Genomic DNA, 15291 nt, shown 5'->3' with positions numbered 1-15291 from the left:
TCTCATCTTTAAAGCGCTCCATGGCTTAGGGCCAGGGTATTTGCGAGACCGCCTGCTGCTACCGATAACCTCCCACCGGCCAATAGGCTCTCACAGACAGGGCCTCCTCGGGGTGCCGTCGGTCAGGGAATGTCGGCTGGCGGCCCCCAGGGGGCGAGCCTTCTCTGTGGGGGCACCCGCCCTGTGGAATGAGCTGCCTCCTGGAATACGATTGATCCCGGACCTCCGGACCTTCCGTAAAGCCCTGAAGACGTTTTTATTCCATCAAGCCAGCCTAGCCTAAATGGTTTTTTAATTGGGATTTTAAATTTTATGGATTTGGGGTTTTAAATTTGGGTAGCCAATGATTTAATTGTTTTAATTATCTTAACTTTTGCATTTGTATGTTTTTTAATTTTGGCTGTTCACCGCCCTGAGTCCCTTCTGGGAGAAGGGCGGTATACAAATTAAATAAATAAATAAATAAATAAATAGAGCTGTAGTATTGGTGTCTTCAGAATATCACCAAAAATATGAAAAGGATGTTTTTTTTAAGTACACACTTCTCACAGTAAAATCATATTCAATGTAATTCCTGTTCTGAGATAGGACATCGTAGCCTTCATGTTCTTCAACTACTTTTTCAACGTTTTTGTTTTGACCCAGCTCCCCTCTGTAGCTGTACAGACAAACCCTCTGTAGTTAAATCAATGATTCTTTTATTAGGAGGACCAGCAGCCCCGGCAAAAAAATTCTCTCTCAATGCTGGCTAACAAGTCTGTTCAGCAGTGAGATGAATAGTTGTCTGCCACATCTATTCATCTCCGCCCCCTGCCTTTTATCCCCAGAGCTAGGGTGGGGCTTCGCTAGCAGTGGTGGCTCTTCCGTCCCAAGGATCGGCCCACAGATTTCCACTGTTCTCCTCTCTTCTGCGCATCCGCGCATCAGGCATTGGACCCAGGTGTCCTGAACGTTGCCAGCCAAAGAAGTGCTTCCAAGGGGCGGATCCACCCCTCCGATGCGCCTTTCGGCCTCCAGAGGCCTAGCCTGGCATGTTGCAGGCCGAAATGGAGCTCTGGAGAGGTAGATCTGTCCCTCCGGACCTCCATTTTGGCATGCAACTTGTCGGGCGAGGCCTGAGCAGGCCTAAATGGCACTGCAGAAGGGCACATGTGGCTGAGAGGCTGGTGGAGACTGCTTATTAGATCTTTGCACAGTAAGTGACCCGGTGTGGCAGGTTGGGTGGTGGGGGAAAGCAATTGTGGGGAGCATGAGATATTTCAATGGGTAGGGGAAGCCTTGGGTGGACTTAGGCAGGTGACCTGTTCCATCTCTAGGGAAGGCTGTATAATTGGTATGACTCACTTAACAACCACCTTGCTTAGCAACAGAAATTCTGATCTCAATTGTGATTGTAAGGCGAGGATTACTTGTAGCTGGAGTAAAACAATCAGTGGATTTCCACAGGGAGAACAGCCTAATGAGCCATGGTGGCACAGTGGTTAGAGTGCAGTACTGCATGCTACTTCTGCTGCCTACCGGCTGCCTGCAATTTGGCAGTTTAACTCTCAACAGGCTCAAGGTTGACTCAGCCTTCCATCCTTCCTAGGACCCAAATTGTTGGGGGCAATATGCTGACTCTGTAAAACGCTTGGAGAGGGCTGTAAAGCACTGTAGAGCTGTATATAAGTCTAAATGCTAGTGCTAGTGCTAATAAATGGTACAGTCACCAAATACCTTTGCTTCATACAACTTACTAATTATTTGCTAGTTGAATGAACTGCTCCTTATAATATCAAGTGAAGATATGAGTTGCTGACATAAGGCCACTAATTGGGCATTTTATGAGAATGCAAATGAGGCCCTCAGTATCTGAAAGCTTACAAAAAGAGAAATAATGAAAAAAAATAAGCAAAAAAAAAAAGTGTTTAGCAGCCAAGGTTGGGAGAAAGGTTAAAATATACAGCAGTAAAAACTCTTGATCAAAATTCGGCTGCTTGGCAACTGGCTCGTATATATTCATTCATTCCTTCATTTTATTGATTAGCCCTTGGGTCAAATCAAAGTACAGAGTTCCAGTAACAAATTATTACTAAAAATTTGATAAAAGCAATTTAAAATGGAACTGGATAAAACACAATTTAAAATGAAATTGGAATAAAATACAGTCTAAAACAGGGGTCTCCAACCCTGGCAACTTTAAGACTTGTGGACTTTGCTGGCTGAGGAATTCTGGGAGTTGAAGTCCACAAGTCTTAAAGTTGCCAAGGTTGGAGAACCCTGGCCTAAAATGAAATTGGAATTGTAGTTATGATGGTTGCAGTGTCCCAAGGTCATGTGATCTCCTTTTGCAGCCTTCTGTCAAGCAAAGTCAATAGAGAAAGCCAGATTCACTGAATAAACGTGCTACTAACTTAACTATGGTAGTGATTCACTTAACAAATGTGGCAAGAAAGGTCGTAAAATGGGAACAAACTCATTTAACAATTGCCTTGCTTAGCAATGGAAAGTTTGGGCTCAACTGTGGTCATAAGTCGAGGACTATTGATATTATAAAACTAGGAATTGTTTGAGTTATGCCCGACTTGATGCCTCCCAGTCACGTAATTAAATTTATCTTCGCATACTCATTTTATAAGAAAATGTTACCCTGCTAATAAAGTTATTGCTATTGCTGTCAGGGTTCCGGATGCCCTAATTAAATCATGAGTCTCGAGCCAAGCTTCAATCCAGTTATTTATTAGGAGCAACATGTCTGCACGTACCCAGGTGAAGCCAGCTCTGCCCCACGTAATTTACGGCCCAATTATGACCCTGTTTCCCCCATCCTCCCAGGGTGTGTCATAAATCACATTCTCCAATGGAGCACTTTCGCGGGCTGTAGAGATCACGCCCCTCCGGCTGTTCCAAGTAACTTGGGATACAGCCTTGAGAAAGGTATGCGTGGAATGCGCTTCTGGTTGTGGTTGCCATGCTGCTCCGTCAGTTTTCCCCCCTCCTGCCTATGGCAACTCGAGAGCAGGCCAGGAATGCTTTGCAAGTTGACAATTGCCCTATTGCCTGCAGATGAAAATGAAGCCATTTTAAAGCACAGGGTCTCATTAATACCTTTAGTCATAGAAGCTTCTGACTCAGAAACGGGGTCTGCTTTTTCTTCTCCATTCGATTCATCAACTTCTGTTACAGTTGTTAGTTCAGGTTCACTTTTATAAAGCCGATAATCAGGACCCTAGAAATGAACCAGAAGGACACAGATTCATTCTCCTTGTTTGGTGTATCAGCACCTTAATTGCAAAGGAATTTCCTGTCATGTATGACAAAATTTGTATCAAAATCTGAAGCTCCGGTTCAGAAAAAGTTGAATTGTTCTAATTTCATAGGGAATAATTTCTAAACATCTTTCTCTTTTTTCATTTTTGAGCCCCAAAAAACATCCTTTCTCCCCCTTCTTTTCCTTGCCTTATCATTTAAAGTCTTTTAAAAACTGTGTTCCATCTCCAATTTCGTTTTTATTCAAATGCAAATCATACATTCCCTCTGGCAGGGAGTTTTCTGTCATGATTTTATTTCTTTTTTTTGACTTTGGAAAACACGATCTGCATGAATGGTTTTGAATAAATGATAATAAAAAGAACATGCCGATAAAAATGGCATGTTTCAACACTTACTGTATACTCAATAGAACAGAGCAAAAAAAAAATCTTGTTCTAACCGTCCTAAACGACAAGTTGTATTTTGTTTGAACCTAACACGGACATGCAACCAATCCAAGTCAAGGGAGACATTTATATTCAAAAATGTTTGGGGGAGGGAGGGGAAAAAAACCCCACCCCAAAACAAAAATCACAAATGGCAAACATGAATAATGTCCTTGAAAAAAAAAATTAAACAAAAAGACGAAGCTGAGAAAGGGAAAGCAACATAAAATGAGTGGGATGACCATCAAATAAAACGGCAACCGTGCGGGAGAGGAGATGGGTAGGGTACGTGATGCTCAGTGGGCGGACGACGTGGCAATGGTGGCCACTTACACAGTGAGCTCCATTTCTTTGGTAGCCTTGAACTTGATGAATCTTCCTCTCTTCAGGCAGATGGACGGGGCCCCTGCTATAACAGAGCAAGGAGCTGCTATCACTGGGCAGAGGGGGGATTATGGGAAGTTGCTCTGCAAAGTCATAGGACCGAGGGAGCGGAGGACGAGGTGGGACTACTTCCTCTTCCTAAAGATTGCAGAACAGTCACCTGATTTAGATGTGCTCACCTCTCACAAGACTTACACAACTTCTTTCAAATATTTCACAGCAGTTACAACATAGTTTGGGGTTAGAACAGGGATGTCAAACTCAAGGCCCGGGGGCCGGATCTGGCCCGCGGGGTGTTTAGATATTGCCTGAGGGGCCACCCTGGAAACCACGAATGACTGGCCCTCAGTGCCTCTGCCAGCTAAAACGGAGCTCGGGAGGGCCGCGGGTGGTCCTCACGAGCTCCATTTTCACTGGCAGAGGGTTGCAGGAGGCCGTCGCAGCCGAAAACGGAGCTCGGGAGCCCATTTTCATTGGCAGAGCTCTCGGGCCACCACAGGCACCCCTGATATGAGTGACATTGAGCTGGCCATGCCCACCCTGGCCATGCCCACCCCAGCCCCCCCAGGTCAATCACAATCCTGATGTGGCCCTCAATGAAATCGAGTTTGACACCCCTGGATTAGAGGGAAGCTGCTCTCGCAACGAAGGACAGAGGGAAAAATCCCCAATTACGTCAGTTAGATACACAAAGGTGGACGCAACTCTCTTTTCTTTCCATTTGTACACACCTGGGTATCGTTTAAAAATAGGCCTTAGTTTCTCTCCACCACCACCCTCAAGCAAAGGAAAGAACTTTACTTAGGACACAAATACAGGTAGTCCTCGATTTACAACAGTTTGGTTAGTGACTGTTCAAAGTTACCACAGCACTGAAAAAAGTGATTTATGGCCATTTTTCACTCTCACGACCATTGTAGCTTCCCCGTGGTCACGTGAACAAAATTTGGATACTTGGCAACTGGCTCATATTTATGACGGTCCCCTTTTGCGACCTTCTGACTAGCAAACTCCATGAGGAAGTCAGATTCACTGAACAACCACGCTCTTAATTTATCAACTGCCATGATTCACTTAGCAAATGTGACAGGAAAGGTTGTAAAATGGAGCAAATTTCACTCAACAAATATCTCACTTAGCAACATAAATTTTGGGTTCAATTGTGGTCGCAAGTTGAGGACTACCTGTAGCTCTTTACATAAAGAATTAATTCTATTTCCTCTGAATTTATTTACAATTTTTGCGTCATTTTATGCACTGATATATCCCTATGCACATCAATGTTGTGCACATATAAATCAAATTAAAAAAAAAAAAATGTTCAAATATACCTTTATTCACCAAGGGTGAATAAATTCACCAAGGAATCATGAGAAGATTTTATAGCTTTCCCATATTAAAAGTCTGTCCAGTTTTCTTCATATATTGATGCTAACTTTTAAAGCAACTCTCTCCTGATATTTCACTCATACCAGACACAGCACTTGCATTCAGCTTCAAACATTTCATTAAACTGTTGTTTCAAGTGCTCAGCTCATAATTATATGAGGCACACAAGCAAAGCAATATTTCTTTTTGTCTGAAATGTGTGTGTGTGACGAGGGACCAAAAAAATAAAATCAATATTCAAATTTATATTCATAATAAGTGTAATCTAAATGTTTAACCTTTAAATGCACCCCACCTATAAATAAATATCTTATTGACACTTATGAAGTGTACACGGCAATGGAGATGCAGGAGCTTAAATTTGGAAATTAAATAGCTTCTATAGAATCTCAAAAAAAAAAAAAAGCAGAAAAACATACCTCATTTTTATATTTTGGTGAAAAGGTCTTTGATGCTATGAGACCTATTTAAAAACAAAGCAGAATGTTTAGCTTATCATAAATAATGGTTAAAAATTATGGTTGCGGTAGCACAGATTTGTTGTGATTTAGAGTTTCCATTATTTCCTTTTTGGTCTTTGGAAGTAAAATTGCATTTCATCAAAGAAGAATAAGTGCAGCATTTATTCATTGTGCAGGCTTCTCTGCTACTCCCATAGATTCTGCAGGAAGGCAATATGCTAATTTACCTGCCTCCGTGGTGCTGTTTCTTTGCTGCTTATGTTTGCTCAAACCTTCCATTACATCCTGAATTCGCCAGAGCTCTTTCTGAATCTGAGCACGCTGTATCCCAGCCGACTCACTCTGCAGAGATAAAAGTTAGCGATGAGACACCGTGCTTTTAATGCATCCAATTATTTTCAACTAGTATCATGCACCCTTTTATGTCCTGTTCTGAATCCACAGATATTTTCCTGGACCTAATTAAAAGGCTATTCTGCTGGCTTCTCTCAAGATAACCAAACTCTCAAGATAGTTATTTGCTGCCTGCAATAGTTGGCACATGTAATTACGGCAGAGCAAGTTCTGCCTACTTGGAATTGTGCACGACGTGTGAGATGTGCACAGCAAAGGCAATGGTAAGGGATGCAGCTCGGGTGAAATGGCCCAGAGCTCTGTTGTCTAGTGGGACTCTGGATAAGTATTCAAAGAGCCAGAAAGGAGGAGGGAAAAAAATAGGACCAGCCTTAAAACCTGAGTTGACAAGGGCATTCTCTGGCCCCCAGATCAGTGGTGGGTTTCGATTTTTTTTACTACAGTTCTGTGGGCGTGGCATGGCTTGGTGGGCATGGCTTGGTGGGCATGGCAGGAGAAGGATACTGTAAAATCTCCATTCCCACCATACTCCAGGGGAAGGACACTGTAAAACAGGGGTCCCCAAACTTGGCAGCTTTAAGACTTCAACTCCCAGAATTCTCCAGTCAACATAGCTGTCCACAAGTCTTAAAGCTGCCAAGTTTGAAGACCGCTGCTGTAAAATCTCCATTCCCTCCCCACTCCAGGGGAAGGTTACTGCAAAATCCCCATTTCCTCCCGATCAGCTGGGACTCAGGAGGCAGAGAATAGATGGGGGCAGAGCCAGTCAGAATTTTTACTACCGGTTCTCCGAACTACTCAAAATTTCCGCTACCGGTTCTCCAGAACTGATCAGAGCCTGCTGAAACCCACCTCTGCCCCAGACCCTACCCAACTGGATCTTCTAAAAGCATGTTTTATAGGTGGTAGGTAACTACTTGGTCTGTCTGTCTCTTTAATTTCTTTGGCTTACTATTTTTACTGCACTTTGAATAATACTGCTTCTCCTGAAAGAAAATGAATAAATAACCACATGTCCAAGAAGTTACCTACCATCAATAAAACATCTTTTAGAAGATCCAACTAGGTAGTGTCTGGGGCCAGATATATATATATATATATATATATATATATATATATATATATATATGTGTGTGTGTGTGTGTGTGTGTGTGTGTGTGTGTGTGTGTGTGTGTGTAGGTCTTTGGTTATTCGGGTTTTCTCCCGCGTAAAATTGGAGGTGTCTTGGCAACGTTTCGACGAAGTCTCATTCGTCATCTTCAGGCTGGTGTCTTCGGCTTCGAAGCCGAAGACACCAGCCTGAAGATGACGAATGAGACTTCGTCGAAACGTTGCCAAGACACCTCCAATTTTACGTGGGAGAAAACCCGAATAACCAAAGACCTACATACAAATACCCGCGAAAACCTCAGAAAACAAATCAATCTATCTATCTATCTATCTATCTATCTATCTATCTATCTATCTATCTATCTATCTATCTTATATTGTATATATAAATATAAATATAAAATATATATTATTTGTGTGATTGGACTCCATAATGTTTGTGGATGGCTCACATTAAAATTCAGGGAACAATAGAAGAAAATCCCAGAAGTCTGGGCAAACACACTCCTTATAACAGTGCCCAAACTGTGCACGTGTGCATGCCCAAACTAAAAGGCGTGCGCACACATGTGTCGACATGCGTGCACATCTGTGAACATGCATGCACATGTGCATGCGCAGACATGTACGCATGTGCAGCAGAGACCTGAGGACCAGCTAGTTGGCAGGGCATCCCAACACTGGCAGCGCAGCAAGAGGTAAGATCTTTTTCTTTTGTGAGCTTCTGTTTCATCGTTTGCAGGGAAACAGAAGCTCACGAAAGAAAAGCCACGGAGATCTGACCTGGGGCGAGGGCGCGTGTGCCAGCAAGAGAGGGCTCTGAATGCCACCTCTGGCACACGTGCCAAAGGTTCGCCATCACAGCCCTATAACATAAAATACAACCAGCGGGCTCAAGCACTATTCTATGCCAGGTTTTTAAAGATTTCCAGATCACCATCAGGATGGGAGCTAAACAGATCATATGCCTATGCCATTAAATTTCTCTGTAACTTGCTAACCGTGTGAACCAGGGACCTTATTCATTACTTTTCTACCAGTATTTCTACTTCTTAAAATTTCCCCATGTGTAATAATGTTATATACAGGACTTCCACACCCACCTTGGTGATGGTGGAATTTCTGTTTTTTAATAGTGTACATTCTTTTGTGGTGTTTTCAGTTACATTGAGCATCAGGAAGCCCCCCCTCCCCCCCAATGTGTGGTTTTGTCCTTATTAGAATTTTTCAGATGGAGATTACTAGATATTTATCCTAAGGCAGGGATGTCAACATCATAGCTTCAAAATCTAAGGGACCGGTTTGGACAAAACTCAACAGCACTTTTTCGTGCAGCTGTTGATAAAAATAGGATCGCCAACATTCGATGATGGATATGGCACAAGAAGAAGGGGTGTCAAACTCGCGTTGTCACCTGGTCACGTGACATATCGCAACTTCCCCCCCCTTTGCTAAAACAGGAGTGGGCGTGGCCAGCGCGTGACGAATCCGGCCCATGGTCTTGACACCCCTGTCCTAAGGGGTTCAAATACTTTGCCTTTATCCACATTTACTGATTAACTCATAGTTTGGTAAGTCATGTAAAATCTCATAAATGGGGCATGATATAATACGCAACACCTGTTATCTCTCTTCTGTGAGAGTTTAAGCAGAAGAGCTTGATAGCAACTGCTAAGCTGCTAAAAAGCTACTGGATTCTTCTAAACCCAATGCACTGTATGCAAGCATCTAAAATGTGAAGCTCTGTGAGTTAATTTTCAGGTAGATGTTTGAATTCCAAAGGAGAACATCTGGCTACCTACACCTGAAGAATTCCAATCAGGACAAAACATGTCATGCGGTACCCCCAACTGACCAAAAACTGAATATACACTGTGCAAAAATAGAGAACCCGCCCTTAGTAATTATTGACCAAGCTAAACGAATTCATCAACTTGCTCTAGTTTTTCACCATTTATATATAACTTGCAATCTTTCTACCATTTTCCCTCTGAAGCCAATTATTATGGTCTCTGAAAAAGAATACATTTATACATCAATAGTCCTTACTGCACCCTACTGTTCGATGCATGCTGCAAATCATTATGTTCTCAGCCAACGAGACAGTTATAGTCTGTTTACAATTCTCAACCAATATGCTTTACCATCATCACAAACTTTATTCATTTAGCCATTAAGCTAAAGGGACATCCCTGCTCTGTCTTGAAATATTTAAAAAAAACAACTAATTATTCTCATGCCTGTTTTACTTACACCACATGCTGCTGATAAACTCGGCAACCAATCTTTAACCTCATTCTTAGGCAAAACATTCCACAATTCACTTTATCACAGACATTTTCTAAACCGACGAATGTACAATAAGCATTCTTTCTCAACCTGAGATATTTCTCAATAAAAGCAAAGATCAGGTTTACACACTCCCTACCTAGCATAAAGCAATATTTAGAAACTACCTAATGTTATTCTTTGTCACCACCTGTAGCCTTTCCATGAAGTATTCTGGCCAAACGCTTAATAAACTGATTCCTCTGCAAGTTTTTCATTCACTCTTGTTCTTTCCTCCTTTGTATAGAGCAGAAGTGTCAAACTCGCATCGTCACGGCGTTGTCACGTGACGTATTGGGATTTCCCCCCCTTTGCGTAGCCAGCGTGTGATGCATCCGACCTGTGAGTTTGACAGCCCTGGTATAGAGGAACAATGACAGCTTCCCTCCAATTGTAATCTTTATAACATGTTGAAACAAGACACACAACTACTCTAGAAGCAAACCATGCACGTATTTTCACATCTCTTCAATTTCATTATCATTTCAGTCATACCATTTTTTCCAATGTTCTCACGCCATCTATGATTTCCTTTTCATGATTTCTTGAATGCTATTATCTGTCGTATTAATTTCAATTCTACTCTTCAACGTATTATCATTCTGACGCAAATCTCTAGAGCAGCCCTTTCAGAATTCCCTCATGTCATTTTTACCCTATATCATTCAACCTCTTCTATTTTTAATTCCATTCACTCAGGTAGAGCTTTTCTAATTAATCCTTCTGCCATTTTTTCAAAATAACACTCTGCCTGTTTAAACAGCCATTCTATTATCCTTTTCTGCAACATAATCCGTTATGTTGCAAAAAAAACACCTAGCACGTACCCGCTAAGTCCAAAACAGTATTTGTGATTTACATAATTAATATTTTCTCATGGTGACTCTGGGTGGCTTATAGAAATAAATCCCCAATAGAAAACCCAATAAACCTCCCACCCCCTCCCAACTTTGCAACAATTACTTGATGGGCTCCATATCATCCTGGAGTCTCCAGACCTGCTGGCAAAACCGGGCCTTTTGAAAGAAGTGGGGACCAATCTTATTTTCACAGGTATGATGCTACCACAGAGAAGGCCCCATTAGGTGGACCTGTGTAGGAGAAGGGACCTGTAACATCCCTTGCCTCCCTGCTCTGAGGAGATTTGACTGGGAAAAGATGGTGCTTCAGGCCATGTAGGGAGCTACAGATCATTAACCCCCATACCCAGAAAAAGCTATGGAACAAAGTTGATATTCCAGTCACACCTGAACCTCGCTTGTCCGTTCCAGCTGCTCCTGCATGTGGTTCTTTGTGATTGTCACATCATATTCTAGTTTGTCGTATTCTCTCCAAGCTCTCTCGAGTTCCTGAAAACAGAAGTATATACATAGATAAAAATCTATGGCTGTAGAAAAATCTTGGTTACCTAGGAAAAACCTGGCTAAAAGAAAAAACACATAAAACCTACGAAAAGTAAGAAAATAGATATTGTACCTTTACAGGGAGGATACATGAGATGTGGGTGTGGCTTACTGATGATGGCTAACGAGCCAGAAATAGATCTATATAAGTCTCTCACCAGGCAGCATAGGGCAGCATAGGGCCTGCTGGCTGCCAGAAGAAAAAAGCCCAGAATCGAGTGGATGTGACTCCACTGAGCTAGGGCTGTAGAAAAATCTTGGTTACGTAGGAAAAACCTGGCTAAAAGAAAAACACACATAAAACCTACGAAAAGTAAGAAAGTAGATAGATAAAAATATCTATATCCTATTTTGGTGGTTTGCCACAAAGATGCGTATATATTTTACAAATCCAAGGACCATACACTGTTAAGAAGTAATGCAACATCTTGATTTATCGACATTCAGTTAACACTGACAATTAAGTCACCTTCTACTGCTAAAAATTTCATCACTAGTGGTCTAAAATAGAAAGTTAAAAGCCACATTTAAGTGGCATGTGAGTGACATGCCACTTAAATAGGCTCACCTGAAAATAATCATTTCCCCTATTCAGATTTACTAAAAAGCATTCATGCTGGCATTTTCAGCTGTCTGGCTAACTGAGCAACACCTTAGCATTTCCAGGGACAGCCAAAGTCCAGAGGTAGCTTGATTCCATCCAGGCCCTTTCCTTACAAAACCAAATACTGTGACAAAGTGTGGATGGATGGGTACGTAGAAGAAAAGGAGCAAACGCTGAGCAGACAGGGAAGCAGAAAGCAACATCTGGAGCAGTGGTGAAATCCTCCGTGGATTGCCACTGGTTCGCTACCCGTGCATGTGCAGTGCGCGCAAAAAGCATGCTGCACGCATGTATGCGCAGCACATGCAAAAAATACACTGTGCACGCATGCACAGCACGTGCAAAAAGCACACTGTGTGCGCATGCACAACACACCAAATGTGCGCTTCGTGCAGAAAAAGAACACTTCATTAGGTTAAATAGAACAGTGAGGGTAGGGGGAACAGCTGTGCGGCGTGATTTAGAATATAAACCGGGCAGCACAGCTGATCGTCGGAAATACTGGTTCAGATGAACCGGTAGCTTTTTAAACTACCGGTTCACCCAAATCAGTAGGTTTTTTTTAATACCGGTTCACCCGAACCGGTAGTTTTTACTACTACCGGTTCGTGCGAACCGGGGCAAACCGGTAGCATTTCACTCTTGATCTGGAGACTGATGGCTATTCCAAGAAGGCCAGGACCACAAACACAAGCAGCATATCCTGGTGGTATTTCTGGTGGAAGCCTGGCTTTGGAGCTCAGCTGGAGTGTCCAAAACCAGCTCTGCTTAAGAGCAGAGTTTGGAGGTTGACCCTGACCAGCAACCAGAATAGAAGCAACCTCATTGAGGTAGTACCTCATCTTAACTAGTGCCAGAATTTTTGGAAGGAAGCAAAAGTTGCATGTGACTTTAGAGACTTTGTGACTTTTGTTTGGACTGAGTATGGAAGAACTGAATATTGAAGTCATGGCAATATCAACTTTGAAGGCCTAGAAAGGTGAAGTTAACCTGGAGCAATTATCTGTTGTTGGGGAAGGTGTGTGTTGCAATAAAGTAGTATATACAGAAGGGTTACAGTGATGTGTCCAATCCTTGAAAAGCAAAGAACCCTCACAAAATAGATTGATACTTTCAAAATGATAAACAATAATGAGAGCAGGCTGAGTGACTTTGAGCCAGTCACGCTCTCTCAGCCCAGCCCACCTCACAGAGTTGTTGTTGTGGGGAAAATAGAAGTAGGAAGGAGTATTGGATGTATTCAATGCCTAGAGTTAGTTGTAAAAGTAATAAAGGTGGGATACAAATAAATAAAAAATCATTTAATATACATTTTTATAAGATAAATATGAGAAGGATCTGTCATCTTTTCAGATGGTTGACAACTCAAGTCATCAAGGGGAAATAGGTCTGCACAGTTTCCTTTATTTATTAGGAACTAATATTTTTTTAATATTATTTAGTGTAAACGGTAAAATATAAAACAGAAAAACAAACAAACAAAACTAATATTTTAATTGGAAAAAAAAACCTGAAGATCTTGCAATATTACTGATGAAGAGGGAAGTCCTCCGTTGACTTTCTCTATTGTCACTTGGTTTGTTTCTTGGATTTCTTGGGTTGTATTTAATATCAGTTTAATGAACTCATGGAAGGAGATCCAATAGAAGAGTTGGTGCACGCTTCTTTTGCTCAATTCTGTCTCTTCACTCCCATTCATTACTTGCCATGAGTAATGAGTCCCTGTTCTTTAGTATGGCATAAGTCTTAAAAAAATTTCAATGTGGATACTTCTTCTAAAAAGTGTCTGTTCACTTGCTGCTTGGATACAGTTCATTTGCTAGTGGATTTATAGCTATATTAGTTAGAACCACTGAGCTGGGGCTGATGTCTAGTGACCATATGGACAAATCCTGACTTGTTCCTACAGATGACAATCTATAGCAATTCCAGGTGCATTACAATAATATTTCTAATCCAATCTATCCACTGTAATCATTGTCTTCCCATCTTCTCCCCTCAACTGTGCAATGCATTTGGTTGCATTTTCCTAGTGCATCCCCAACAAGTATCATCTGCAGAAATAATAAGCTTCTACTTGCTAATTATTGCCTCAAAGACTTGTCCCAGACTGACTTATTTGGTTCTTCTTGAAGTCCATTATATTCTTAATACCTCCCTCTAAATCAATCATTTGAAGTCAATAATTATTTTTGTTTTTCCTTAATGTCCATCAATCATAGTATCTATTATCACTGAGAAAAGCACTGCTTTAACTATTCTGATCTATATGATGATAGAAGTGTGCATATGTCATGAACTTGTCTACATTTGTCACTGCCTTCCTGAGTAAGATTAATCTCTTTATTTTTCCAGAAGTGGTCCCTCTTTTTCCGTTCTTGAGTTTAAGAAAATACAAATAACTACCATTCTCATTTCATGGCAATCATTGTGAATTTACAAGTGGCATTACCTTCATCTTAATATTTTAGATTAACCCACGTTTTTCATTTTCCATTTTATTTTCCTAACGAGCATTTCTGCAACTACTGTAGAAATGGGCGTAAATTAACAGATTAACAGAGTTGGAAGGGACCTTGTAGGTCATCTAGTCCAACCCCCTGCCCAAGCAGGAGACCCTACACCATTTTTGACTGATGGTTGTCCTGTCTCTTCTTGAAAGCTTCCAGTGATAAAGCTCCCACAACTTCCGAAGCAACTTCTGTTCCATTGGTTGATTGTTCTCACTGTCAGAAAATTTCTCCTTATTTCCAGGTTGAATCTCTCCTTGATCAGTTTCCATCCATTATTTCTTGTCTGGCCTTCAGGTGCCTTGCAAAATAGTTTGACCTCCTCTTCTCTGTGGCAGCCCCTCAAATATTGGAACACTGCTATCATGTCTCCCCTGGTTCTTCTCTTCACTAGACTAGCCATGCCCAGTTCCTGCAACCGTCCTTCATATGTTTTAGCCTCCAGGCCTTTGATATTCTTAAATAGATTCAGATTAACAGAGTTGGAAGGGATCTTATAGGTCATCTAATCCAACCCCTGCCCAAGCAGGAATCCCTACACCATTTCCGACAAATGGCAGTCCAATCTCCCGTCGAAAGCCTCCAGTGATGAAGCTCCCATAACTTCAGAAGGCAACTTCTATTCCACTGGTTGATTGTTCTCACTATCAGAAAATTTCTCCTTATGGAACTGAATGTTCTGGAGAATGTTCTGGAATCTTCTGTTTCCCTCTCTGAACCTTGTCAAATATCATTCAAATGATGCCATTCTTCAGGCATCTGTATGGATGCAAGTTGCCACTTTCATCGGGTGAATGTAATTTCAGAAATTGGTCTCACGAAGATTCAGAAATGAACTGGGATGGCAGGGAGAGGAATTCGGAGAGAGATGGGAACAAACATCCAATAGTTCTCCAGAACATTTTGCTCCGGAATCACCAAATTTTGTATATATTTTACTTACAGCGGACAAAAGGTGCCATCTGCATAGCTCTAATTCTTTGTGTTTCATCCTCCAATTTTGTTTCCATCTGCAATCTCTTCCAATATTGCCATTTTTCTAAAACTTTTGCCATGTAAATTAACCATAAA

General features: G+C 41.6%; 1 protein-coding gene across 2 annotated transcripts in view; it reads right to left on the bottom strand.

Annotated features, from left to right (window-relative positions):
* Positions 1–15291, bottom strand: part of PLEKHA5 (pleckstrin homology domain containing A5) — a 235638-nt gene that overhangs the window by 13131 nt on the left and 207216 nt on the right. The window contains exons 19-23 of one of the 2 annotated variants that reach the window (XM_070947658.1): positions 10951–11052; positions 6139–6253; positions 5870–5913; positions 4011–4199; positions 3088–3208 (exon numbers count right to left, since the gene is read on the bottom strand). In XM_070947658.1, coding sequence (XP_070803759.1) covers positions 3088–3208; positions 4011–4199; positions 5870–5913; positions 6139–6253; positions 10951–11052 — 571 coding nt within the window. The remainder of the gene's footprint in view (positions 1–3087; positions 3209–4010; positions 4200–5869; positions 5914–6138; positions 6254–10950; positions 11053–15291) is intronic. The other variant, XM_070947657.1, reaches the window with a different exon arrangement.

Source organism: Pituophis catenifer, unplaced genomic scaffold (genome assembly GCF_029215685.1).
Source record: "Pituophis catenifer annectens isolate HBS135680 unplaced genomic scaffold, rPitCat1.0.hap2 SCAF_7, whole genome shotgun sequence".
In the NCBI taxonomy this organism is placed as follows: Eukaryota; Metazoa; Chordata; class Lepidosauria; order Squamata; family Colubridae; genus Pituophis; species Pituophis catenifer.
This window is presented reverse-complemented; position numbering and strand designations above follow the sequence as displayed.